The sequence below is a fragment of the Salvelinus fontinalis genome, chromosome 12, assembly GCF_029448725.1.
Source record: "Salvelinus fontinalis isolate EN_2023a chromosome 12, ASM2944872v1, whole genome shotgun sequence".
In the NCBI taxonomy this organism is placed as follows: domain Eukaryota; kingdom Metazoa; phylum Chordata; class Actinopteri; order Salmoniformes; family Salmonidae; genus Salvelinus; species Salvelinus fontinalis.
Window position 1 is genome coordinate 39,084,847 of NC_074676.1, and position 25,865 is coordinate 39,110,711.

At 41.1% G+C, this 25,865-nt stretch overlaps 1 protein-coding gene across 2 annotated transcripts in view; it reads right to left on the reverse strand.

Annotated features, from left to right (window-relative positions):
- Nucleotides 1-25,865, reverse strand: part of LOC129867368 (cAMP-specific 3',5'-cyclic phosphodiesterase 4C-like) — a 151,127-nt gene that overhangs the window by 82,657 nt on the left and 42,605 nt on the right. The window contains exon 1 of one of the 2 annotated variants that reach the window (XM_055940725.1): nucleotides 24,311-24,996. The exons of the other annotated variant lie outside the window; for it this stretch is intronic. Coding sequence (XP_055796700.1) covers nucleotides 24,311-24,537 — 227 coding nt within the window. The 5' untranslated portion in view covers nucleotides 24,538-24,996. Of the gene's footprint in view, nucleotides 1-24,310; nucleotides 24,997-25,865 lie in introns of those variants that run through there. 2 annotated transcript variants of the gene reach the window in all.

Sequence of the window (25,865 nt, forward strand, 5' to 3'; positions counted from 1 at the left end):
GGGCTGGGTTCGGGCGGTGGCACCGACACCGCTGGGGGAGGAGAGCACCTCCAACTGCGGCACGCTAACCCAGAGTGCCTCACTCATGCTGCCGTGGGCGTACACACCCCGTCCCCTCTACTCGGCTGGGGATGCTCCGATGTTCTGACCTTTTAGCTGCCTCTCTCCACGAGAAAAGTCCACCAGGATGCTCTGTCAAATAATTACTTAACTTAATGTTCTCCGTGCCTTGGGGCCGGAAAATAAGGTATACACAGGCATCTCAAAGAGTTGTCAAAGGTTTTAAATAAACTTGGAAAACTTTAATCTCCAGAGACTGTACCTTAACAAAAGTTTTTCAAACCTTTTGGGTTTGAGAATCTATTCTACCTTGCTTAGTAGAGTGATCTACTGGTCTTGCTTGACAGACACAGACACAAGTGTGGTGTGAGCCCCCACCCTCCGGGAAAAGCTCTGTTTACATAGTGCTAAGACCCTTCCCTCCCCCTGCCTAAATATGGCCGGAGTTATACAGGGGGGTTAGTGCGCCGTGGGAGAGCTAGCCGCTAGCCTCCTCCATCCTCACATCCTCAGAGGAACAAACATTTCCTTTCTCAGTCCATAAGCCTGTAAACATTAACCAGTCAGAGCCATGTTTTCACTCTCCCTAAACAAACACATGCCTGAGCTGCTGTGTTCAGGCTCAGGAACAGGTCTTAGCTGACAAGGCCTGTTTGGTTCTACATTATGCTCAGTTAGCAAGGTAAAGTTACATGAGAGGGGGCCTCTTCCGACCATTAAAAAGAGAAAGGGAGCTAAAGTTTGAGAGGAGCACAAACATTCTGGACTCCTATCTCAAATGGAGGGTGTTCCTTCTCCGATGGGGTTGGTGGATGATGGAAGAAGACACCATCTTGTGTCCCCTTTTGACCCCGACGGTGGCCAGTGACCCCTTCCTCGTCTACCCCACAACACAGTTGAACGTTTCTCTGGCCTGCAAATAGATTTTGACGAGCAAATCAAAAATAAAATGTATATCTGTGCGGCCCTCTGTTGAATTTCAAAATCCTGATGTGGCCCAGGAGCCCAAAAGTTTGCCCACTCCTGTTCTAACCAGTATATTGAAACTAAGGTAATATGAAGGCTAGATGAGGAACAATATGACTTTGATAGTACAAAGTAAAAAGAACACATTATATGCTACCTAGAAATAATAACATGCTTTTATAACGAGGGTCAGGAAAATGCAGGCCATATCTGCCTGAATCTGGTAAGGGCAAACGGAAAGAATCTACAAGCAGAGTTTGTCCTGATGCTTAACTCATAAGCCAGCATCAGACCTTTCCAAATATGACCCTTAGACTAAAATACTCCTGAAAGCTCGGTCTGGAAATGAATGTTGCAGACTCCTTAAGTCAAACAAATTGTGATCCTATTTTATGCAATTACGTAAATTAATGGTAAATGGTTAAACAGTCTCCAAAGCTTTTTTTATACAATATTTAGAAAGCGGCCTAAATCTGAATTCCTGGAATGGAGAGAGTACATTAAATAATTACTAACAACGTTTGTATATAAGACAATATCTAGTATAATCAAAATCCACCACGCAAGTCTCATTGTCATAAGTGAAAAGATTTTGCAAATATTCACAAATCTAAACTATCATCTCGCTTTGTTGTCAATATCTATGAAACATTTAAGGCATATACACTCCGGCCCAGAACACTCACAGGGCAGGATGGAGAGTTCTAGGCTCACAACTAGACCGATAATGTGCGTCTGTGAGGAATTAAGGACGGACATCAGACACCCACAACAGGTCAATTTTAGAATAGTAGAATATTGACAGTGTATGTGAGGGATAAAGCACAAAAAAGAGCATGCATAGGGACTTCAAACAGCCTGGTCCCAGATCTGTATGGCTTTTTAGCCTACTCATCTGATGGTAGTTGGCTAAAGCCTAAATCGATCTAGGGCCAGGCTAACTTCATATACTGGGGCGCAAATGTTTTATACTATAGCACGCTGGCATAAATCACTATATTAGGGTCTTTTTCCCAAAATGTCTTTAAAAAACAATACTATTGATGAGGTAATCCATTCAATTGTGATGGGTACTGTGTGCATTCATAAACATAAAAGGCAAGTCAATAATGCTAGCGCCATCATGGTGTGTGGCAGTGGCGGATGGTGCCATTTAAGGTAAAGGAGGACAATATTTTTTTTTCATGAGCATGGCCTTATTTCTATTACAGCATATTGGATGACTGTCAGTCACATTCCATTCAACCAGCTCAATGTAACATCAATAGGTTTAGGCTACTACATGATACTCACATTTGACCTATACCCATCATGATGTTGCTACAACCGAGCCTATAAATCAAATTCTACAACGTCGAAAGAAATTTGAGTAATCAAGGTGACAGACATTGACACATTCAATACCGCCTTGCACATTCTTGACTACATCTAGCTGATCTAGGGTGTAATCATTAGTCGAACAGTTGCAAACAAGTTTCTATTGGACAAATTCCAGTATGTTTACCCCCTTTACGTTTGCTTCCGTTTAAAGTATCGGTGGAATGAATACGCCACTGATCACACGTAAAACACAGTTCACTTTGAAAGCAGCCACATACAAACAGCATGACTCCCTCTCTCCCTCTCCCTCCCACTAGTTAAAGTACAAAAGGGAGAATAAATAAACATAAATATAGGTTATATTTACAATGGTGTTTGTTCTTCACTGGTTGACATTTTTGGTGGCAACAGATCACAAATCTTGCTGCTGTGATTACATACTGTGGTATTTCACCCAATAGATATGGGCGTTTATCAAAATTGGATTCATTTTCAAATTCTTTGTGGGTCTGTGTAATCTGAGGGAAATACGTGTCTCTAATATGGTCATACATTTGGCAGAAGGTTAGGAAGTGTAGCTCAGCGTGCACATAGCCTGTCTTCTCTTGAGAGCCAGGTCTGCCTTTTGCGGCCTTTCTCAATAGCAAGGCTATGCTCACTGAGTCTGTACATAGTCAAAGAGTTCCTTCATTTTGGGTCATTCACAGTAGTCATGTATTCTGGCACTGTGTATAGTCGTGGCCAAAAGTTTTGAGAATGACACAAATATTAATTTTCAAAGTCTGCTGCCTCAGTTTGTATGATGGCAATTTGCATATATTCCAGAATGTTATGAAGAGTGATCAGATGAATTGCAATTAATTGCAAAGTCCCTCTTTGCCATGCAAATGAACTGAATCCCCCCAAAACATTTCCACTGCATTTCAGCCATGCCACAAAAGGACCAGCTGACATGTCAGTGATTCTCTCGTTAACACAGGTGTGAGTGTTGACAAGGACAAGGCTGGATATCACTCTGTCATGCTGATTGAGTTTGAATAACAAACTGGAAGCTTCAAAAGGAGGGTGGTGCTTGGAATCATTGTTCTTCCTCTGTCAACCATGGTTACCTGCAAGGAAACACGTGCAGTCATCATTGCTTTGCAAAAAAAGGGCTTCACAGGCAAAGATATTGCTGCCAGTAAGATTCCACCTAAATCAACCATTTATCAGATCATCAAGAACTTCAAGGAGAGCGGTTCAATTGTTGTGAAGAAGGCTTCAGGGCACCCAAGTCCAGCAAGCGCAAGGACCGTCGCCTAAAGTTGATTCAACTCTGTGATCGGGGCACCACCAGTACAGAGCTTGCTCAGGAATGGCAACAGGCAGGTGTGCGTGCATCTGCATGCACAGTGAGGCGAATACTTTTGGAGGATGGCCTGGTGTCAAGAAGGGCAGCAAAGAAGCCACTTCTCTCCAGGAAAAACATCAGGAACAGACTTATATTCTGCAAACGGTACAGGGATTGGACTGCTGAGGACTGGGGTAAAATCATTTTCTCTGTTGAATCCCGTTTCCGATTGTTTGGGGCATCCGGAAAAAAGCTTGTCCGGAGAAGACAAGGTGAGCGCTACTGTTACGTTCCCCAGTTTCTGTGTTGTAGTTTGTGTATTTGAGTGTGTGTGTTTCAGGAGATGGCTTCCTGAATTCTCCCCAAGCAGCTGATTGGTCAGGCCCATTGATGATTGGAGCTGACCCCGCCCCCTCGTCAAGTTACAGCTGTATCCCATTAGACTCCTTCTGAAGCTATATAAAAGCCAGTGTTCTGTTCAGGCGAGTTTGATTGTGATATAGAGAGAGAGATTGCTTGTATATACTGAGATGATGACAGAGATGATTGCTGAGAGAGGAGGCTTATTGCTGTGAGGGTGATATACTGTGTTGGTTGTTCTCAGAGGGAGCTTATTAGTGTGTTCTGTATTGGTTGAGTGAGAGAGCTGATTGGTTATGTCTTTTGTGTGTCAATAGAACGCAGTGTTTTGATTATTGAAATTGTTTGGATAATTCTGTTTCATTTGTTCCCAGGGGGGAAGGGGAAGGCACCTAGGGAGTGCTTCGGCAAGAGGCCCGCGGGCATACATATACCCGTAGTATATTCACCGTCTAGGCACACTAGGTAAGACCTGGTTAGCGCACCAGGTGGTGCTAAGTTAGGTAAGTAGTGGGTAGGCAGGTAAGGGGGCTTTGGATATTTACTTCCGTCCAGCCCCTTTTCCCCATATTACCGTGTGAAGGAATAAATTCCTAATAAAACGGTAACTTCTCTGCCTTTTGTCATCCTTACTCGCACCTACAGTCCCATATCTCTTTCACTTCACGGGGAGTTGAGTTGTAGCAGGGTGTTGCGTTCCCTCTTCTTAGAGGTGTGCGTAACAGCTACCATCAGTCCTGTGTCATGCCAACAGTAAAGCATCCTGAGACCATTCATGTGTGGGGTTGCTTCTCAGCCAAGGGCTCACTCACAAAAGAACACAGCCATGAATAAAGAATCGTACCAACACATCCTCCGAGAGCAACTTCTCCCAACCATCCAGGAGCAGTTTGGTGACAAACCATGCCTTTTCCAGCCTGATGGAGCACCTTGCCATAAGGTATAAGTGATAACTAAGTGGCTCTGGGGAAAAAACATTGATATTTTGGGTCCATGGCCAGGAAACTCCCCAGACCTTAATCCCATTGAGAACTTTTGGTCAATCCTCAAGAGAAGGTGGACAAACAAAAACCCACAAATTCTGACAAATTTCAAGAATTGATTATGCAAGAATGGGCTGCCATCAGTCAGGATGTGGCCCAGAAGTTAATTGACAGCATGCCAGGGCAGATTGCAGAGGTTTTGAAAAAGGTCAACACTGCAGATATGGACTCTTTGCATCAACTTCATGTAATTGTCAATAAAAGCCTTTGACACTTATGAAATGCTTGTAATTATACTTCAGTATTCCATAGTAACATCTGACAAATATCTAAAGACACTGAAGCAGCAAACTTTGTGAAAATGAATATTTGTGTCATCTCAAAACTTTTGGCCACGACTGTACTCTCTGTTTAGGGCCAGATAGCATTCTAGTTTGCTCTGTTTTTTTCTTAATTCTTTCCAATGTGTCAAGTAATTATCTTTTTGTTTTCTCATGTTGCATCTAATTGTGTTGCAGTCCTGATTCAAGATTTGTCTGTCAGATCCTAATTTATGTCAAATGTTATGTTCCTCTTGATGGCAAGAACATCAAGAGAATACCATTATTTTTGTTTTACTGAGATTGTGTCAGGGCCCAGGTCTGACAGAATCTATGCAGAAGGTTTGAGGAGCCCCTGACTGCAGTGTGCAGTTCGGGGCCGGGCTCAATGTGGGCGGAGTCAAACGTCCTTAACCTGAACCCTTCCCGTCTCCAAGGTCACCCAAGTTGAGGTCCACGTCGAAGGTATCAAAGTCAACGAAAGCGAATCTTAATTGAACCTAACCGTCATGGATAAAAATATAAACCATGGAAGTAAGAGACTGTCATTATGCATAATGTACTTTGCAATATTCATGTTATACCAGTGCAGTGGTATATTTTTATATAACCAACTACCGCACCGATGTTAGCATAGTGTTAATTAGCACCCATTTTCACTTGAGCTAGCTAAATAGCAATAGCACCCTTTTGCACGTGAGCTAGCTAATTACTTACAATGAGGGAATCTTATTTGGCCAAATGTGCCTACTTGAGCAGTAAGCCTAGGTTTACATGTATAGTTATTTGATCGTTGATTTGTGTTTCTTCAATGTATGCCTCGTGTTTGGCTGGCTCTAACAACACACATTTAATGCCATTCCCTTAGTTACACATAGCGAGTCTACACAGCCTACACATAGTATATACAAAAATGAAATCACCTGGTCTCAACATACATGGCAAATCAAGAAAAGTTATTGTAACTTGTCCACACTGCAAACTGAAGTTAAATAAGAAAAACTTAAACACATTTACGAAGAACGCATACACATTGCATTGAAACAGTGTCCAAGGAAAGATTTTTGGCATGTGAGTGCATTGATGTGAGAAATAGTGTGTTTGCAATCTAATTCAGTTCCAACTGTGTTCAAAATTTGTATGCATGCTGGAGTATAAAAAGCTGTTGAATTGTACATTTTCTTTACTTTCACATACACGGTGTTCACAAACATTGCTCTGATCTTGTCCCCTGGACATTGGAGGACTTTTGGTGTGGAGGATGTTCAGGTTAAATATTCCTTTAAATTATTCTACCGAACTGTACCATTTGATTGTCATACTTTTGTTGAAAATTGTACCTTGTTCACACCACAGGGCCTACCAAAGCAAGGTTTCTCAAGCAACTGTGGTGTGTTTGTTTTGATGGTAAGATGCTGGCTATTCAGTATGTTATATTAGTCCTATTATATTATATTCTCATCACTAGTGGATATAATGTTTTTTGGGATACCCTTCCGATTGTGTGATTTTCTTTTTCAAGAGGAAAACATGCAGCAAATTAGGCGATGGTGGTGCCTAGTTCTCCTGCAGAACTTACCCATGCCGTAAGTCTTGAACATTATAAAAACGTTTCATTTGCATCCTTAAAATCAGACTGACCTGAATATATTTTCATATTGAATGTACAGTTGAAGTCAGAAGTTTACATACACTTAGGTTGGAGTCATTAAAATTAGTTTTTCAACCACTCCACAAACTGTAGTTTTGGCAAGTCGGTTAGGACATCTACTTTGTGCATGACATAAGTACTTTTTCAAACAATTTAGAAGCTTCTGATAGGCTAATTGACATCATTTGAGTCAATTGGAGGTGTACCTGTGGATGTATTTCAAGGCCTACCTTCAAACTCAGTGCCTCTTTGCTTGACATCATGGGAAAATAAAAAATAATCAGCCAAGACCTCAGCTTTTTTTTTTCTGGTTCATCCTCGGGAGCAATTTCCAAACACCTGAAGGTACCACGTTCATCTGTACAAACAATAGTACGCAAGTATAAACACCACGGGACCACGCAGCCATCATACCGCTCAGGAAGGAGACACGTTGTCTCCTAGAGATGAACGTACTTTGGTGCGAAAAGTGCAAATCAATCCCAGAACAACAGCAGAGGAACTTGTGAAGATGCTGGAAGAAACGGGTACAAAAGTATCTATATCCACAGTAAAACGAGTCCTATATCGACATAACCTGAAAGGCCGCTCAGCAAGGAAGAAGCCACTGCTCCAAAACAGCCATAAAAAAAGCCAGACTATGGTTCCCAACTGCACATGGGGACAAAGATCGTACTTTTTGGAGAAATGTCCTCTGGTCTGATGAAACAAAAATAGAACTGTTTGGCCATAATGACCATCGTTATGTTTGGAGGAAAAAGGGGGAGGGTTGCAAGCCGAAGAACACCATCCCAACCGTGAAGCACAGGGGTGGCAGCATCATGTTGCGGGGGTGCTTTGCTGCAGGAGGGACTGGTGTGCTTCACAAAATAGATGGCATCATGAGGCAGGAATATTATGTGGATATATATATATATATATATATATATATATATATATATATATATATATATATATATATATATATATATTGATGCAACATCAAGACATCAGTCAGGAAGTTAAAGCTTGGTCGCAAATGGGTCTTCCAAATGGACAATGACCCCAAGCATACTTCCAAAGTTGTGGCAAAATGGCTTAAGGACAACAAAGTCAAGGTATTGGTGTGGCCATTACAAAGCCCTGACCTCAATCATATAGAACATTTGTGGGCAGAACTGAAAAAGTGTGTGCGAGCAAGGAGGCATACAAACCTGACTCAGTTACACCAGCTCTGTCAGGAGGAATGGGCCAAAATTCACCCAACTTATTGTGGGAGCTACCCAAAACGTTTGACCCAAGTTAAACAATTTATAGGCAATGCTACCAAATACTAATTGAGTGTATGTAAACTTCTGACCCACTGGGAATGTGATGAAAGAAAGAAAAGCTTAACTAAATCATTCTCTCTACTATTATTCTGACATTTCACATTCTTAAAATAAAGTGGTGATACTAACTGGCCTAAGATATGGAATTTTTACTAGGATTAAATGTCAGTAATTGTGAAAAACTGAGTTGAAATGTATTTGGCTAAGGTGTATGTAAACTTCCGACTTCAACTGTATGTTATTCACTCACTAAGGTCTGAAGATGGAAAACGATGGCGAAGACAAAACACTACAGGTAGGTGTCATATGGTGAGTAGTATAGTCTTAAACCAATGTTTGAAGACTTAACCCCCCCCCACCTCTCATAGGATGAGTATATCATATATTTCAGGTTGATGTAGAAGATGTCCCCAAGAAGTCACAGCATGTCACAACAGCATCCAGCTCTGCAGGATCAGGTACTGTATAGGCTATTAGTTAAAGTAAGGTACATTCTTGTACACACATCCCTAGAGGTTCCATTACATTACTTAATGACAACAATCTGTTTTCTTTCTAGATGATACTGAAAACAAAATGCACGGCCAACTGGGAGCTGTGAACTGGTTATGTAGTCTACTGTGAGTAATGCTGAAGGCTTGATGCATAGCCAGATATAATATTTGTGATGACTTGAGTAGTTATAGATATCACTGAAAACCCCTTTAGTAATAGTGGCTTTTGTTTGCATGGTGGTATTGTGAAAGTGTGGTGTAATTTGACTTGATCACCCAATGAGGCAATACTCTAAATATTTCTTCAAGGAAGCAGATGTTCTTCTAAGGGACACCCTAGAGGCAGCAAGGTTGTGCGAACGTCAAACATTTAACGGCACTGTTTTCCTCCCTAGTGTAATTGGGATGGACGGGGAAGACCGCATTACAACCCTTAAAGAACTACGGTTGTATAATGGCCTGGATGAAGAGGAAAATATTATCCTCAAGGAACCATTCATGTTCCAGTTACAGAGAGATTATGAGATGTTCTAAGTGGAGGCAGTTGACAACAAGAAAATTACTGTCTTTGCCTCTTGAGGAGCAGGAGTGAAGCCATTTTTGAGGAGTGGTCAAACCAAGTTTTTTTCTGCTGTGTTAATTGTTAATTGTGTTATGTTGTTTAGTAAAGTTGACGTAGAAGTCACCCGAGTCTCTGATCTCTTTACTGGAGCTGGTATAACTTAACGTACAAAGCACATTCAGCTTGTCAGTATGTCTATATGGTATAGTCTGTCTCCATGCTCATGAGGAAAGTAAATTGCATTATAAATCAGGATAGGTAGTAACTGTATATTTATACTCAATTAAATAATATAATTAAAGTAATAAACTTCATCAACACAATTTTAACATAACAAGTCTTGTTCACTGCAACAATATCAGTAGCTTGTCTCAAATATAGCATGAAGCAAAAATTGTTACATGTGCTGGTTCCACTTTATATAATATTTCTTAGGATCTTTAAAATTAAACGTGTTTGTATTCAACGTGTGCCTTGCGCAAACGTGTTTGTTTGTAGTCAGTGTGTGACTGTCAAACCTCAGATGGACAAAAAAAGGTGGGTGGGCTCAAATGTGGGCGGGGTCAAACGTTTGACCCCGCCCACATTGAGACCGGCCCCAACATTTGACTCCCCCCACATTGAGCCAAGCCCCGAATTGCACACTGCAGTCAGGGGTACTTGTAAGGTTTAGGCGCTGCTGCAGGACCTCCTTGGTTGGGGACAGAAGCACCAACATCATCAGCAAACAGTAGACGTTTGACTTCAGATTTGTGTATGTTGAGGCCTGGTGCTGCAGACTGTTCTAGTACCCTTGCCAATTTATTGAAATAACATATATATATTGTTGTTATGTTGAAGAGGGTGGGGCTAAAACTACATCCCTGTCTCACCCCATGGCCTTGTTGAAAGAAATGTGTATTTTCTGCCAATTTTAACTGCACACTTGTTTGGGTACATGGACTTCATGTTTTTCCCCCAACACAACATTCCATCAATTTGTATAGCAGACCCTCTTCACAAATTGAGTCAAAAGATTTTTTGATGTCAACAAAGCATGAGAAGACGTTGCCTTTGTTTTGGTTTGTTTGTTTGTCAATTAGGTATGTTGTTTTCATTAGGGAAATGTACAAGTCTGCTGTTAATGATAATGCAGAGGATTTTCCCAAAGTTGCTGTTGACGCTTATCCCACGGTAGTTATTGGGGTCAAATTTAACTCCACTTTTGTGGATTGGGGTTATCGGTCCTTGGTTCTAAATATTGGGGAAGATGCCAGAGCTAAGGATGATGTTAAAAGAGTTTAAGTATAGCCAATTAGAATTTGTGGTCTGTATATTTTATAATTTCATGTAGGATACCATCAACACCGCAGGCCTTTCTAGGTTGGAGGGTTTGTATTTTGTCCTGTAGTTCATTCAATGTAATTAGAGAATTAAGTGGGTTCTGGTAGTCTTCAATAGCTGATTCTAAGATGTGTAATTGATCATGTATATGTTTTTGCTTTTCGTTCTTTGTTATAGAGCCAAAAAGATTGGCAAAGTAGTTTATCTGTTTTGGATAGATACATCATGTTTGTTTTTAGTGTGTTCCAATTTTCACAGAACTGGTTAGATTCTATGGATTCTTCAATTATATTGAGCTGATGTTCCTTCTTTCTCCGTAGTGCATTTCTGTATTGTTTTAGTGATTCACAATAGTTAAGGCAAAGACTCAGGTTTTCTGGGTCTCTGTTTTTGGTTGGATTGGTTTCTCAATTTCTTTTTAGTTTTTTGCATTCTTCATCAATCCATTTGTCATTGTTAATTTTCTTAGGTTGTCTGGTTGAAATTTGTAGATTTGATGGGGAAGCTGAAAGGTCAAATATACTGTTTAGGCTTTCTACTGTCAAGTTTACACCTTCACTATTACAGTGAAATGTTTTGTCCCCAGGAAGTTGTCAAAAAAGGGATTGAATTTGTTGTTGCCTAATTGTTTTTGGGTAGGTTTTTACACCACTTTTCTTCCATATATAGCATTTCTTAATATTGTGCAGTTCCTTTTTTTTGATGCCTCATGACTCAGTATTGCTCTGTTCAGGTAGACTGTGATTTTGCTGTGACCTGACTGTGAACGCTCTGAGATACTCTGGGTTGAGGTCAGTAATAAAGTAATCTACAGTACTACTGCCAAGGGATGAGCTGTAGGTGTACCTACCATAGGAGTCTTCTTGAAGCCTACCATTGACTATGTACAGACCCAGCATGCGACAGAGCTGCAGGAGTTGTGACCTATTTTGATGGTTGTTTTGTCATAGTTGTGTCAATGGGCCATATTTGGGAGGGAATACTGTCCCCTCTATGGTAGGTGTTTGTCCCCCTGCGTGCTGAGAGGTTCAGCTTCTTGTCCAGTTCTGGCATTTACATCACCACAGACTAGTACATGTCCCTGGGCCTGGAAATGGTGGATCTCCCCCTCTAGGATGGAGAAGCTGTCATCGTTAAAGTATGGGGATTATATCGGGGGGATATAGGTAGCACACAAGGACATTTTTCCTCTGTTGAGATAATTTCCTCATTAATTTCTAGCCAGATGTAAAATTTTCCTGTTTTGACTAATTTAACAGAGTAGGTTAGGTCTGCTCTACACCAAATTAGCATATCCTCAGAGTCTTTCCCTGTTTCACACCAGGTGGTTTAGTGGATGGGACCTAGAGGGCAACCAGTGGGTCCGTCTCCTCTATACCATGTTTCTTGTAGGATGACAACTTCTGTATTTCCAAATTCTTTGATGAAGTTTGGGTTCCTGCTCTTTAGACCAAAGGCAGATTACCTCAGACCTTGTATATTCCAGAATGAGATAGTAAAAGTATTGTGTTCCATAGTGTCTAGTGTTTTCATGTGGTTTAAGCCGGACATTGCAGTAGGTGTGAGCAGAGCATGTTGAGCATCTGATACATACCACTTAGGTCACAAGATGGGGCTTGGGGGGTGCAGTAGTGGGGGTTGGGCCTGTTGCTCTGCTCACGGCATATGTGCAGCTGTCATCTCTCTCTCGTATTGTCTTTCTCTAAGTCAACTACTGACCACATTTTATTCACTGCAGTGCTAGCTAGATGTAGCTTATGCTTTCAGTACTATTCATTCTCTGATCTTTTGATTGGGTGGACAACAAGTCAGTTCATACAACAACAGCAAAAAATGGTAGCAACATTTTTATAAAATGCTGCAAGAGCTCTGATAGGTTGGAGGACGTCCTCTGGAAGTTGTCATAATTACTGTGTAACCCAACCAAGCCGCACTGCTTCTTGACACAATGCTCACTTAACCCAGAAGCCAGCCATACCAATATGTCGGAGGTGTCAGCGTGCACTGCGTCCGGCCCGGCACAGGAGTCATGAGTTTGCGATGGGACAAGGACATCCCTGCCAGCCAAACCCTCCTCTATCCCGGACAACGCTGGGCCAATTGTGTGCCGCCCCATGGGTTTCGTGGTCACGGCCGGCAGCGACAGAGCCTGGACATGAACCCAGAATCTCTAGCGGCACAGCTAACACTCCAATGCAGTGCCTTAGACCACTACGCCACTCGGGAGGCGAACACAAACGTTTTAAGTGCCTTTGATTGGGGTATGGTAGTAGGTGCCAGGCGCACCGGTTTGAGTGTGTCAAACTGCAACACTGCTGGGTTATTCACGCTCAACGGTTTCCCGTGTGTATCAAGAATGGTCCACCACCCAAAGGACATCCAGCTAACTTGACACTGTGGGAAGTATTGTCGTCAACATGGGCCAGCATCCCTGTGGAATGCTTGACACCTTGTAGAGTCCATGCCCCGACAAATTGAGGCTGTTCTGAAGGCAAAAGGGGGGATCCAACTCAATATTAGGGAGGTGTTCATAGTACACGGTGCATATGTAAAGTATGGTTATTGATTTCAGAACATGTAGTTGGTGTGTTACAAGACACTGTTGTGCATTGGATGTCATCACCAGAACACAGGCATTCTCTGCCATTGCAGCCTTCACCATTCTGAACCCGTATGTCGGTTACACTCTGCAGCATCTCCTAGACAATCAAGAGCACCTCAAAAGCAAAGTGTGCATTTATTCAGAAAGACAGCTAGAACTATGGATATGTCAGTGACCTTCCTTGCACATGGATCTGCAATGAGTGTGCTATTAAGGGTGTATAGTACAGATGAATGGTGCAGCATTGTGGAATGAATGACCTTGGTTACATCTAGAGTGTGTGCACATACTGTGCATTTACAAAAGTAAGCCTTTTTTCCCTACTGCTCAGATCATATAGTTGTTTTCATATAGATGATCATAAAGCAAATATCTAATATTACCATAAAATTAATGGTTAAAAAGCTACACAATTTTTTAAAGTCACACATATCCAAGTCATTTTACCCCCTCCCCCTTGTGGTTTTCCAAAGCTAAAATGTGTAAATGCAAACTTTCATCCAACGACAAGGCAAGTGCAACATCCATACAAAAGAACCATACAGTCAGTAGAATTGTAGCTGGAGAGGCATCCTTGCTACTTTTCTATTTGCCGCTAATATAACAGTACCACAGCATCCCTATCAGTGAAACCTCCTGTGAGTAGGGACTTCCACCTCTAGCAACTCTCATCTCCAAAGCAGTGTCGCCATCTTTTCTGCCTCCCTGTGTATCCTCCTCACCACACAATGCTGGTGAAAACATCACCAGTGTGCTGCTGTGAGAAATGAAACCCACTCCAAATACAAGACTGTCGCTCAGTTTAACTCAAAGCTGATTGGCTATTATTTTATACTTTTTTTTAATCAAGGGAGGCCAAATGTTCACTGGCTTCCCTTGCATTCAATGCTACAGGGGGGCAACAATGTCATTCCCTTTTTGACCAGACATCAGATAGATAGAGCTGCTCTGTCTCTGTATGTGTAGCCCGTTTCGGTCACTCGGATGCTTTTTCCGGTGAGGTACATTCAGCCTCTTGCGAATTGAAGGAAAATTATGAAACACAGAGACAAAATATAAATAAATTGTATATATTTTTCTCTTAGTAATTTTGGGGGGAAAGCGTGGTTTCCATGATATCTATGAATACACAACACTGGTTATGTATTTGTAGAGTATAATATTGTTTGAAACAATGTATAAAAATGAACAAAATCAAAAAGAGTACTTACATTTTTAATGTTTGTACACTCTCAGAAAAAAAGGAGCAATCTAAAACCTAAAAGGGTTATTCAGCTGTCCCCATAGGAGAACCCTTTGAATAACTATTTTTAGTTCCAGATATAACCCTTTTGGTTCCAGGTAGAACGCTATTGGGTTCCATGTAGAACCCTCTGAGGGCAGAACCAAAAACAGTTCTGCCTGGAACCAAAAAGGGTTCTCCTATGAGGAACCCTTAGAAAAAAGGGTTCCAAAAGGGTTCTAAGAGTGTAGCTGGAGCAGCCGTGTTCAAAGCGGTTAGAAGAGACCCACTTCAGGTAAAGGAAACGAGCCAGTAGCTCCAGAGAAAGACTGAAAAGAGGCAGGATTCTAAAGTGACATCACACACCATCACCAGGTGTCATGCTGTGCTGAAAATGGGTGAGAGAGGGAGTCTTCGTATTAGTCATCCAAGCAATTAAAGAAAGAAAGACTTGAAGAGAGGGACTGGAACATAAAAGGTGGTACTAGGTTTGGAAGTGTGATACAGTCACCTCCTCGGTTATATTTTTCCCTTTTGATTGTAAATGATGCAAGCAAGCCAATGGCTCGGCACACTTACGAATGATGTAATTTTATCCTTCTGTTTGCAGGTGGATTGGATCAGCATGTCCTCTCAGGTTATGGGTCAAACAAATGCAATTACGTAGTCTGTGAAGTGTGTGTGCAAGCAAGTGAGCAGTAGACACACAGGTCTGTGTGTGCGTGAGCGTGAATGAGTTAAGCATTTTTTTTAATGATATCATAGTGCTGAGTGCAGGAATATTAGAAGACAATATTGTTGGGCTTGTCACCCAAATCTTTTATCAGAGCTAAAATCATGGTATTGGTCAGGGTCTTGTTTATACTAAACTCTTTCTGCAATGTCCCCAAAATGATCATTTTGATGATCATTGATCATTGCACTGCAATGGCAGCAGTAATGGGCATGTAATGCTAAATTGTAATTATTTCACCTCTATGGCCTATTTATTGCCTAACCTCCCTAATCTTACTGCATTTGCACACACTGTAAATAGACCTTTTCTATTGTGTTATTGACTGCACTTTTGTTAATCCCATGTGTAACTCTGTGTTGTTTTTGTCGCACTGCTTTGCTTTATCTTGGCCAGGTTGCAGTTGTAAATGAGAACTTGTTCCTACCTGGTTAAATAAAGGTGAAATAAAAAAAGTAATGAATAAATGTAAATGCACTGAAACATATGGGGGGCATTTTCTCCAAACTCAATATGTAGAGCTCTCTTTGTAACACATAACTAATGCAGAGGCTGACTTATCGAAGGCTTCAAGCGCCTCTTTCTGTCATCAATTTCCCTAGTCCCTACATCACATTTCATCTTGAGTGAATGACAGAAATAACCCCTTCAATAGATCTGTTCATGTACAGTATCTCACATAACTTCTTATAAAAGTTTGCTACACATATCCAAGAATTCATAGCACTGTTCAACATATGTTGTTTAAAAAATCGACCATGACTCATTGTCGGTGGAAGTGTTCAAGAATGATGTATATCGTTAAATAAACCTTAATGGTTTGCTGTCGTTGGAGGACATCCCCTGGCTCTGAAGTGAGCCTCTAATCTAGAAAGTAATCATCCCTCTCTCCCTCCTGCAAACAGAGGGTTCCGCCATTTCCTGTCCCCAGAATCACGAGTGTTCCCTGTTGACTCCAGGATTTACTCAAAGCAAACACAGCCTAATGTTCTTTTGGCTGATGCAAACACGACACGATGTCACTGATAACCCAGCCTGGATCCCATTTCACATCCATCACAAGCTCCTGGTAGGGCTGACGGATTGGCCAATCAAAAGAAATCACAACACAAAAACTCAACAAGAGGAGGATGTCTAGGCTTTGATCTCATGTCGAGGTCTTGGTTGCAAATGAGATAACCTATTTTGGTTAAATAAAGGTTGAATAAATGTTTTATTTAACTTTTACGATTTAGTCATTTAGCAGACACTCATCCAGAGCTACTTACAGGAACGATTAGGTTTAAGTGCCTTGCTCAAAAAGGCACAGAGTTTTCACTTAGTTGGCTCTGGGATTTAAACCAGCAACCGAAACACTAGGCTACCTGCCGCCCTAAGAAGAAAAAAAAAAGCGTATTAATTTTATTAAATGACATACAGTGCATTCGGAAAGCATTCAGTTTCTCCCTCAATCTACACAATACCTCATAATGTTTGCAAATGTATTTCAAAATAAACTGAAATATCACATTTACTTAAGTATTCAGACCTTTTACTCAGTACTTTGTTGAAGCACCTTTGGTAGCAATTACATCCGAGTCTTCTTGGGTATGACGCTACAAGCTTAGCACACCTATATTTGGGGAGTTTCTCCCATTCTTCTCTGCAGATCCTCTCAAGCTCTGTCAAGTTGGATGGGGAGCGTTGCTCCACAGCTATTTTCAGGTCACTCCAGAGATGTTTGATCGGGTTCAAGTCCTGGCTCTGGCTGGGCCACTCAAGAACATTCAGACTTGTCCCGAAGCCACTCCTGCATCTTGGCTGTGTGCTTAGGGTTGTTGTCCTGTTGGAAGGTGAACCTTTGCCCCGGTCCGAGGTCCAGAGCGCTCTGGAACACGTTTTCAACAAGCATCTCTCTGTACTTTGCTCTTTTCATCTTTCCCACAATCCTGACAAGTCTAAGTCCCTGCTGCGGAAAAACATCCCCACAGCATGATGCTGCCATCACGCTTCACAGTAGGGATGGTGCCAGATTTCCTCCAGACGTGATGCTTGGCCTTTAAGCCAAAGAGTTAAATCTTGGCTTCGTCAGACCAGAGAATCTTGTTTCTCATGGTCTGAGAGTCTTTAGGTGCCTTTTGGCAAACTCCAAGCGGACTGTCATGTGCCTTTTACTGAATGGCTTCCGTCTGGCCGCTCTACCATAAAGCCTGATTGTTGAAGTGCTGCAGAGATGGCTGTCCTTCTGGAAGGCTCTCCCATCTCCATAGAGGAACGCTGGAGATCTGTCAGTGACCAGCAGGTTCTTGGTAACCTCCCTGACCAAGGCCCTTCTCCCCCGATTGCTCAGTTTGGGTGGGTGGCCAGATCTAGGAAGGGTCTTGGTGGTTCCAAACATCTTCCATGTTCTTGGGGACCTTCAATGCTGCAGAAATGTTTTGGTACTCGACACAACCCTGTCTCAGACTTCTACGGACAAGCCCTCACCCTCATGGCTTGGTATTTGCTCCGACATGCCTTTCCAAATCATGTCCAATCAATGTAATTTACCCCAGGTAGACTCCAATCAAGTTGTAGAAACATCAAGGATGATTAATGGAAACAGGATGCACCTGAGCTCAATTTAAAGTCTCATAGCAAAAGGTCTGAATACATACTTTTTTTTCCATGAAAAAGTATACACATTTCCTAAAAACCTGTTTTTGCTTTGTCATTATGGAGTACTGTGTTCTTCCTGAATGCACTGTAGGCCTATGGAGACACTGGTGTTATCCAGGTGAGAAAGATGACTTCTAATCTATTACACCAGTAGGACTCACCAGCATGTCATTGATGACTAAGAAATGAGCATGTTTACAGTTATGGGGGTCATGGCCATTTGACTGGAAAGGTGGGGTGTACAAAACCTGGCCTTCATTGAGACAACAAAAGGAGGTTTTATTTTTAAGTTTGCCAAGTCATCTTTGACAGGCCCATCTTGAAGATGGGTATCCTACTTGTGAGTCTTATTTGGTTATCCTTGTAAGCAGAACCATTTACGGCAGAGATGGGAATCTGTAGGCCCTCCTTTTGAATGCCCCTCGGATCAATCCTCCCCCCCATTTTTTACATTTAAAAACAAATATATATATATTTTAACTCAGTCGGGGTCTAAAATTACTGTTCCGAGTTAGAGTAGTAGAATACACAAGGTGCAGTGCAACTGTGGCCCCTCATGATGAGCTTTGATTTTTTGAAGCCCCCTCCCACATCAAAGTGGCCCATCCCTGACTTGCGTCAAAGTACCAATAGAAAAGTAATCTGAATACAGGTATTTATAACATCTTGAGTCATAGAATATAGAAACAAACAAGACCATAGCACTATTGCTACCAAGTACACATTTTGCCATGAATGATAGGACAACTTGGTAGGTAGTGAGTAAACACAGTAAATGTTGAATGTGGATGTCTAGACAGCTTCAGGGCAACTCGGCAGCCTTCTCTCATCACAAATCTTGGGGTGAGAATTGAGTAAGGGCTTTTGCCATGCTATGATGCTAGGCTGCCACCCCAGGGAAGCAAATAGCCCCAAACACATCTGAATCACTAGACGTCTTGGTCATCCATCCATAAAGACCATTAAACCTGAACTGATGACATTTTGATTGCACTGCTTCATCACAAGCCAACAGAAAGAAGATGAAGCAAAAGAAACAATGACTTGGGTCTCGCAAAGCTCTTGATAGTGTAGAACAAATTAGGTGCATTAACTCCTATCCTTCACGGGACAATGAGAAGGATTCTAATCCAATAATTACATGGCTATTGATAAATTAGAAGACAAAATGCTGCTAACACTTAAAACAAGATCTACCTACCTAAGCCCCTTACACAAATACTCATATCAATGCAAAACAAATATACACTTCTGAGGGGGCATGACGTCTACATGAGACACCAAAGGCCAGTGTTTGTAGAGAAACTGCCCTGGTGAGAGCGACCCAGCGAGAATATCAGTACGACTCTACAACCTCACATCCTGACTTCACACTCTGACAGAGCACCTGACTTCCGGTCATTCCGACTCATCTGGCTTAAGACCGAGCTGAGGCTTCCTCAATCGCCGGTTTAAGGATCGGACCCTTTTTTTCAATTTTTGGCTAAAATGAAAAAACCCAAATCTAATTGCCTGTAGTGGCTCATCCTACATAGTAGGTAGTCCAGGATATGTGCCAGTAATTGGTATCAAATACCAGTGCATTTACCAGGACACCCAAATCAGTACTGCAACAACGGACATTTGCAGGTCACCCTATCAGAACCAGTGTTGGGGCAACGTGTTACAAAAGTAATGTAATCAGATTACTTTTATAAATAGCTGAGTAAAGTCAATTTTAAAATTGGATAATATTATTATTACAGCTACTTTGTCAAACAATACTTTCAGAATCATATCACTACCAGGTGCGTTTCATTATCCGATCGACTTGTTTCCTCATTTAGTTCTCAATCGAGTGGAGAAAGGCTGTTTGGAATAATGGCATGACAGCTGTAATATAATATATTACTTTTCAAGCAACTAATCCGAACCTCATAGCACTCATAAGCTTTTATCAATCCATGAACAGAACACTATAAATGCTGCATGCTAAAACATTTTATATGCTCAATGTTACCATTGGCTGGTTACATCATAAACCCTGTAGTTGTAATGCCTGGGCTTGATATTATTATACCTCGAAAACATATGGGTGCCATGGCAGCATCATCCATTTGATGGCTAATCCTTCCACTGCCAGTGGTAAAAGTAATTTCAAAGAAAACAGAGCGTCCAAGTAAAACAGCAGCTATCTGGACCACTGAGACATATGGGTCACTCTTCCCAGAAGCATAATAATTGATGACATCACAGCCATGCTGGGGAGCAGTGAGAGGGAGGCAGCAGTACTAACACCGGACTTCATTAAAGGCTCTGTTACCTAACGGCCACCATGTGAACGGCATGGAGACACCAGCAAACGGCTTGGATAGACAGCAGGAAGTAAGCAATATTCAGGATCATTGAGGATTTTGGTCATTTTATCAGCACGACTCAATCGTCTAACAAACACCGTACTTAAGGCCTTATCCAATCAGAACCGTAAGAAGGTCAAAAACATAATTGTTGTTGCACTGTAAGAAAGCATGTTTTCAGAAATGTCCTTAGCAAAATCATGTTCAAAACTTGAAACAAAACGAAAGTGATACGCTTTCACAATGCGCAGAAAGAACATATTTTTTTAGGCAAAGGCTGTTGATTCATAGGTAACCGCCCAGTCTAGACCTCCCAGATCTCTTTTACCCAGAGCTGAAGACCCGAAGATCCAAATCACGTTCTGACCATGCATTTCTTTATCCTTTACGCACAACTTTTGCGGTCACCCTCCCTTTTTATTTCCCAATGTCAAATGTGAATGATAATTCTTCAAGTTTACCAGAGTTACGTCCATGCAACCATTTGAGTTATACTGCGTTTTTTTCAAAGTAGCCCACAGTGTTGTGTTGAACGTTGTAGCCTACAGTGAGATCATTTTAGATTATGTTAACTTCTCTAGGATAGGGGGCAGCATTTTCACGTTTGGATGAAAAGCATACCCAAATTCAACTGCCAGCTACTCATCCCCAGAAGATAAGATATGCATATTGTTAGTAGATTTGGATAGAAAACACTCTGAAGTTTCTAAAACTGTTTAAATCATGTCTGTGAGTATAACAGAACTTATTTAGCAGGTGAAACCCCGAGGACAAACCATTCAGATTTTTTTGTTGTTGAGGTCACTCTCTTTTCAATGGATTTTCATTGGGAATACAGATTTCTAATTGACCTTCTTGCAGTTCCTACCACTTCCACTGGATGTCAACAGTCTTTAGAAATTAGTTGAGGGTTTTTCCTTTGTGTAATGAAGAAGTACGGCCATTTTGAATCAGGGTCACTTGAAGTGTCCTGTTAGATAGAGGCGCGTGACCAGAAAGCATGCTACAGATTGTTTTAATCCTGTATTGAACACAGATCATCCCGTCTTCAATTTTATCGATTATTTACGTTAAAAATACCTAAAGTTGTATTACAAAAGTAGTTTGAAATGTTTTGGCAAAGTTTACATGTAACTTTTGAGATATTTTGTAGTCATGTTTCACGAGTTGGAACCAGTGTTTTTCTGGATCAAACGCGCCAAATAAATGGACATTTTGGATATATATCGACGGAATTAATCGAACAAAAGGACCATTTGTGATGTTTATGGGACATATTGGAGTGCCAACAACAGAAGCTCATCAAAGGTAAGGCATGAATTATATTTTTATTTCTGTGTTTTGTGTCGCGCCTGCAGGGTTGAAATATGCTTATCTCTCTTTGTTTACAATGGTGCTAACACAGATAATAGCATTGTTTGCTTTCGCCGAAAAGCCTATTTGAATTCTGACATGTTGGCTGGATTCACAACCAGTGTAGCTTTAATTTGATATCTTTAATGTGTGATTTAATGAAAGTTTGATTTTTATAGTAATTTATTTGAATATGGCGCTCTGCATTTTCTCTGGCTTTTGGCCAAGTGAGACAGTAGCGTCCCGCCTAAACTCAGATTTTTGGATATAAATATGAACTTTACCGAACAAAACATACATATATTGTGTAGCATGAAGTCCTATGAGTGTCATCTGATGAAGATCATAAAAGGTTAGTGATGAATTTTAACTATTTCTGCTTTTTGTTACTCCTCTCTTTGGCTGGAAAAATGGCTGTGTTTTTCTGTGGCTATGTACTGAGCTAACATAATCGCAAGGTGTGCTTTCACCATAAATCCTTTTTGAAATCAGACACTTTGGCTGGATTAACGAGAAGTTTATCTTTAAAATGGTGTATAATGCTTGTATGTTTGAGGAACTTTAATTATGAGATTTCTGTTGTTTTGAATTTGGCGCCCTGCAATTTCACTGGCTGTTGGTTAGGTGAGACGCTACCGTCCCACATATCCCAGAGAAGTTAAACTGTAGCATACCTGTGTTTACTTTCAATCAAAGCACATATTTTGCATAGTGGCGCGAGCTGTTGAGTTTTGGCCACATACTCGCACAATCATGCTAAAATCTCATAAGAAATTAGGTGGTGTTTTTTGTCTGACAGTAACGTTACACTATGCTATTATATTCGGTTCTGTTATGTAGAATACCATCATTATGTGATTGTACAGACATGGATTCAGCTTTGATCTAACTTTATTAAAGGAGCACCATTCGCCTGAGTAGCCTGTTCTGTGAGCAGCCGAACGAGTAGTAATATTTTTTCCCCAATATAACTAACAAAGTGCTTCACATAATTAAAAAAGTACTAACAAAGAAACAGACAGGAGGAACGAGAATGAAACAAGATAGCTAATTAAAATCCTACATTAAAATATATATTTTTTTTTTATATATATATATATATATATATATATAAATAAAAGTGTGTCATTAGCAGGGATTAAAAATAGGTGCATAGAATCTGCAAGCCTGATCTCTGGCAGAGTAGTGCCCCTTTTTAAGCAGATATACAGTGGAGCAGAGGCTGTGCGTAAAGTACATGCACATGCGCAGAAGCTTCAGGACCTTTTGATGTCAGGGAGAGGGGTCCAGAGAAGAAGTCGGACCCGCAGCCACTCAGTACAAAAAGCCTGTTAATCTGTCTTTGATTGGAAAGAGCTTCAACAAAATACTATTCTATGGACCGTTCCCATTACTAAGAGTGATGAAAGACCATAAAACACCCACACCTACCACAACACAGTATTCATCAGCAAAGTCAACAGCATCCCTCACACCACAGCCACATTTACCTCTCTCTACCATGGCCATGCAAACTGAGTCATCAGTGTAGGATAAAATGTCATGGGACAATTAGAGGAGAGATGCATTAGAGGAGAGACGCATTCATTCATACATATGAGGCGTCGGGGAGGCAGAATGCAGGAAGTGAGTCACTTCTCTACTCCAACCTGAAGCATGCTGTGATGTCATTACCATATCATCATCAATGCCCAACAGTCAGCGGCAGTCAGTAGACAGCTTTCATGGCGGTGAGCCTCCAGAGTGGATAACCTCTCTCTGTTTACTGAGGTGAAATGAGATGTGAACACTGTGATGTTACAATAGTAGGCCCCGGTCATGAACCATAACTGACCCCAGAACAAAATGTTGCCGGCACAGACAGCAAGGGTCATAAATGTCACAGGATATCACAGCTGAATGGGTTGAAGAGGTCACTTCAATCTGACGTCAATTGAGGATGAGGACAATTAATGATTTTAATGATTTTCTGATCTTATATTAAAGTGACCATATGATTTTAGCCTACATATGGCTTGAAGAAGATTGATGGATTCAGCCACAACACAACACCCGTCTCACACTGATAAGCCCAATATCTAGACCATTAATGAAAAGCAACAAAACAACAGGAAACATTTCCCTCAGGATCAACCTTAGACTGCAGACTGAGATGATCTCAGTGACCACAGAGATGGGGAAGGTCCCTTCACAATATCCTCTCACTTTTATTAGGCCAAACCTCTCCTATCATAGTCACACTGTCTTTCCAGGGGAAATGCTCAGCAACCCAGAGTGGTGTGTGTGTGTTGTGTGTAAATTTAAGTAATGAAAAAAGAATGGCAGCATACTACCACTCAAGTACTTTAATTTTTTCCCTTGGTCTCAGCCCATTGCGAAAATGTAAGTAGCCTACCATTGATCTCTGGACAGACAGACAAGATGGATGGAGAACCCTTGAAACACAAAGAGATCAATGGTTTGTGGAATTATGCACACACTTCAATCAGCATGAGCTCAATACCTTTCTGCGTCAAGGGCTAAATCAGTGAACCCTGACTTTACTTCTCACAAAATGGAGTGTGGGGACAATATTGACATTCTTAAGTGGAGTTGTTTGTTGAAACACTGCTTTGCAATTGAGCACTTTCATCCCTCTGTTCACATTGTCAACTTTGGAAGTGACAAAAAGGTATTAACAAAAGGCAATCTATAAAAGGTGAGCAGGTAGGCTAATTAAAACAAATAATAATGATGCATTACAATTACCGTTTATATAAGGATGGCAACGACATTCGTGTTTTTTTCAGCCCAGGGCGCAGCTTCTCCATAGTTCTGTTGCGAGTCAGGTACGGCTCTGTATCGGAGTGAAAACGCTGCTTGATTCGGATGTGAGTTCTTGGTTGTCGCCACAAGTGTTTGGGTGCCTTGGCGGAACCAGCACCTTCTCTACTTAGACCTGTACACGCCATATGTTCGGTTGTTCCCTCCAACATCAGGAGGCTACCTCTTCGATAAAAACGTATTATGTGCGGCTGTTGGCGGTGGCAGAGCGTGCTGTCCACTAGCCGAGGTGCTGAAACGAGGAAACGCTTCCTCACAATCGAAATGGAAAGTTCTTCTGCTTCAATATCGACATAACCCCAGTGAATAGTACAGCCACAAACGAATGATATCAACTCTTAAAATATGATATGAAACTATTAATTTGATCCTCTCTTCTTTTGCTGCCTTTCATCCATAGAGATTCATCCGTCCGCAAACATTTGTGTAAATCCTTGCGCGCGCTCAAGGTATGTACTTATAGCAAGGCATAGAATAAAACAACGTTTATGTCAATTTCTGAAAGCTCTTCAAACGAAAGCAAGTCGGAGAGAGAGGAGCATCTATAGATAGGTGAACTCTCACTCCCCTGCGTGTGTTGTTGTGCTCTCATCTGCGCGCGTTTTATAAAGCAGTCCAGCCAACTGTTGGGACTGACGCGAGGTAGGCTATTCATCACATTACCGAGTAAGCAACATTGACTGGGAATTCAGGAAATTACTAATCCCTCAAACAAAACATTGATTTATTTCTGTTATAAACTTTGGACACTTTCAAATTTTCTGTGACCAAATTGTATGTCGGCTACTGGTAATTGTAAATGAGTCAGCCCAACTCTGCAATCAAAAATATCACCTCCATATAGATAATTTCAAAGGAACTACAAAATATATTCAGCCACTCAAGGAGTGCAAGGTAAATGTAATAAAATATTTATATTTAAAAAAGGTGCTTCTTTATTAGTATAGTAAATTTTTTAAATACTAAACAGCTTTTATTTAACTTTAATTTCCCTCCAATATTGCTAGAATACACTTGCAGTTTGTTCTCTTTAATTTTATTAAATCCTGAAACTAATGTTGGCCTGTGGGAAACTGCCAAAAAAAAGGAAACACCAACATAATGTGTCTTAATAGGGCGTTGGGCCACCACAAACCAGAACAGCTTCAGTGCACCTTGGCATAGATTCTACAAGTGTCTGGAAACCTATCGAACTCCATAATTTGGTGATTTGTTGATGGTAGTTGACAACGCTATCTCAGGCGCTGCTCCAGAATCTCCCATAAGTGTTCGATTTGGTTGAGATCTGGTGACTGAGACAGCCATGGCATATGGTTTACATCGTTTTCATGGTCATACAGCGACCACTCGTGCCCTGTGGATGGGGGTATTGTCATGTAAATGTAATTATCTAGAAAGTCGCGGCACCACAAAATAATATTTATAGAGCAGTTATCTTCTGAATAAACTCTGAAAGACCTATTAATATTTTACATCAATA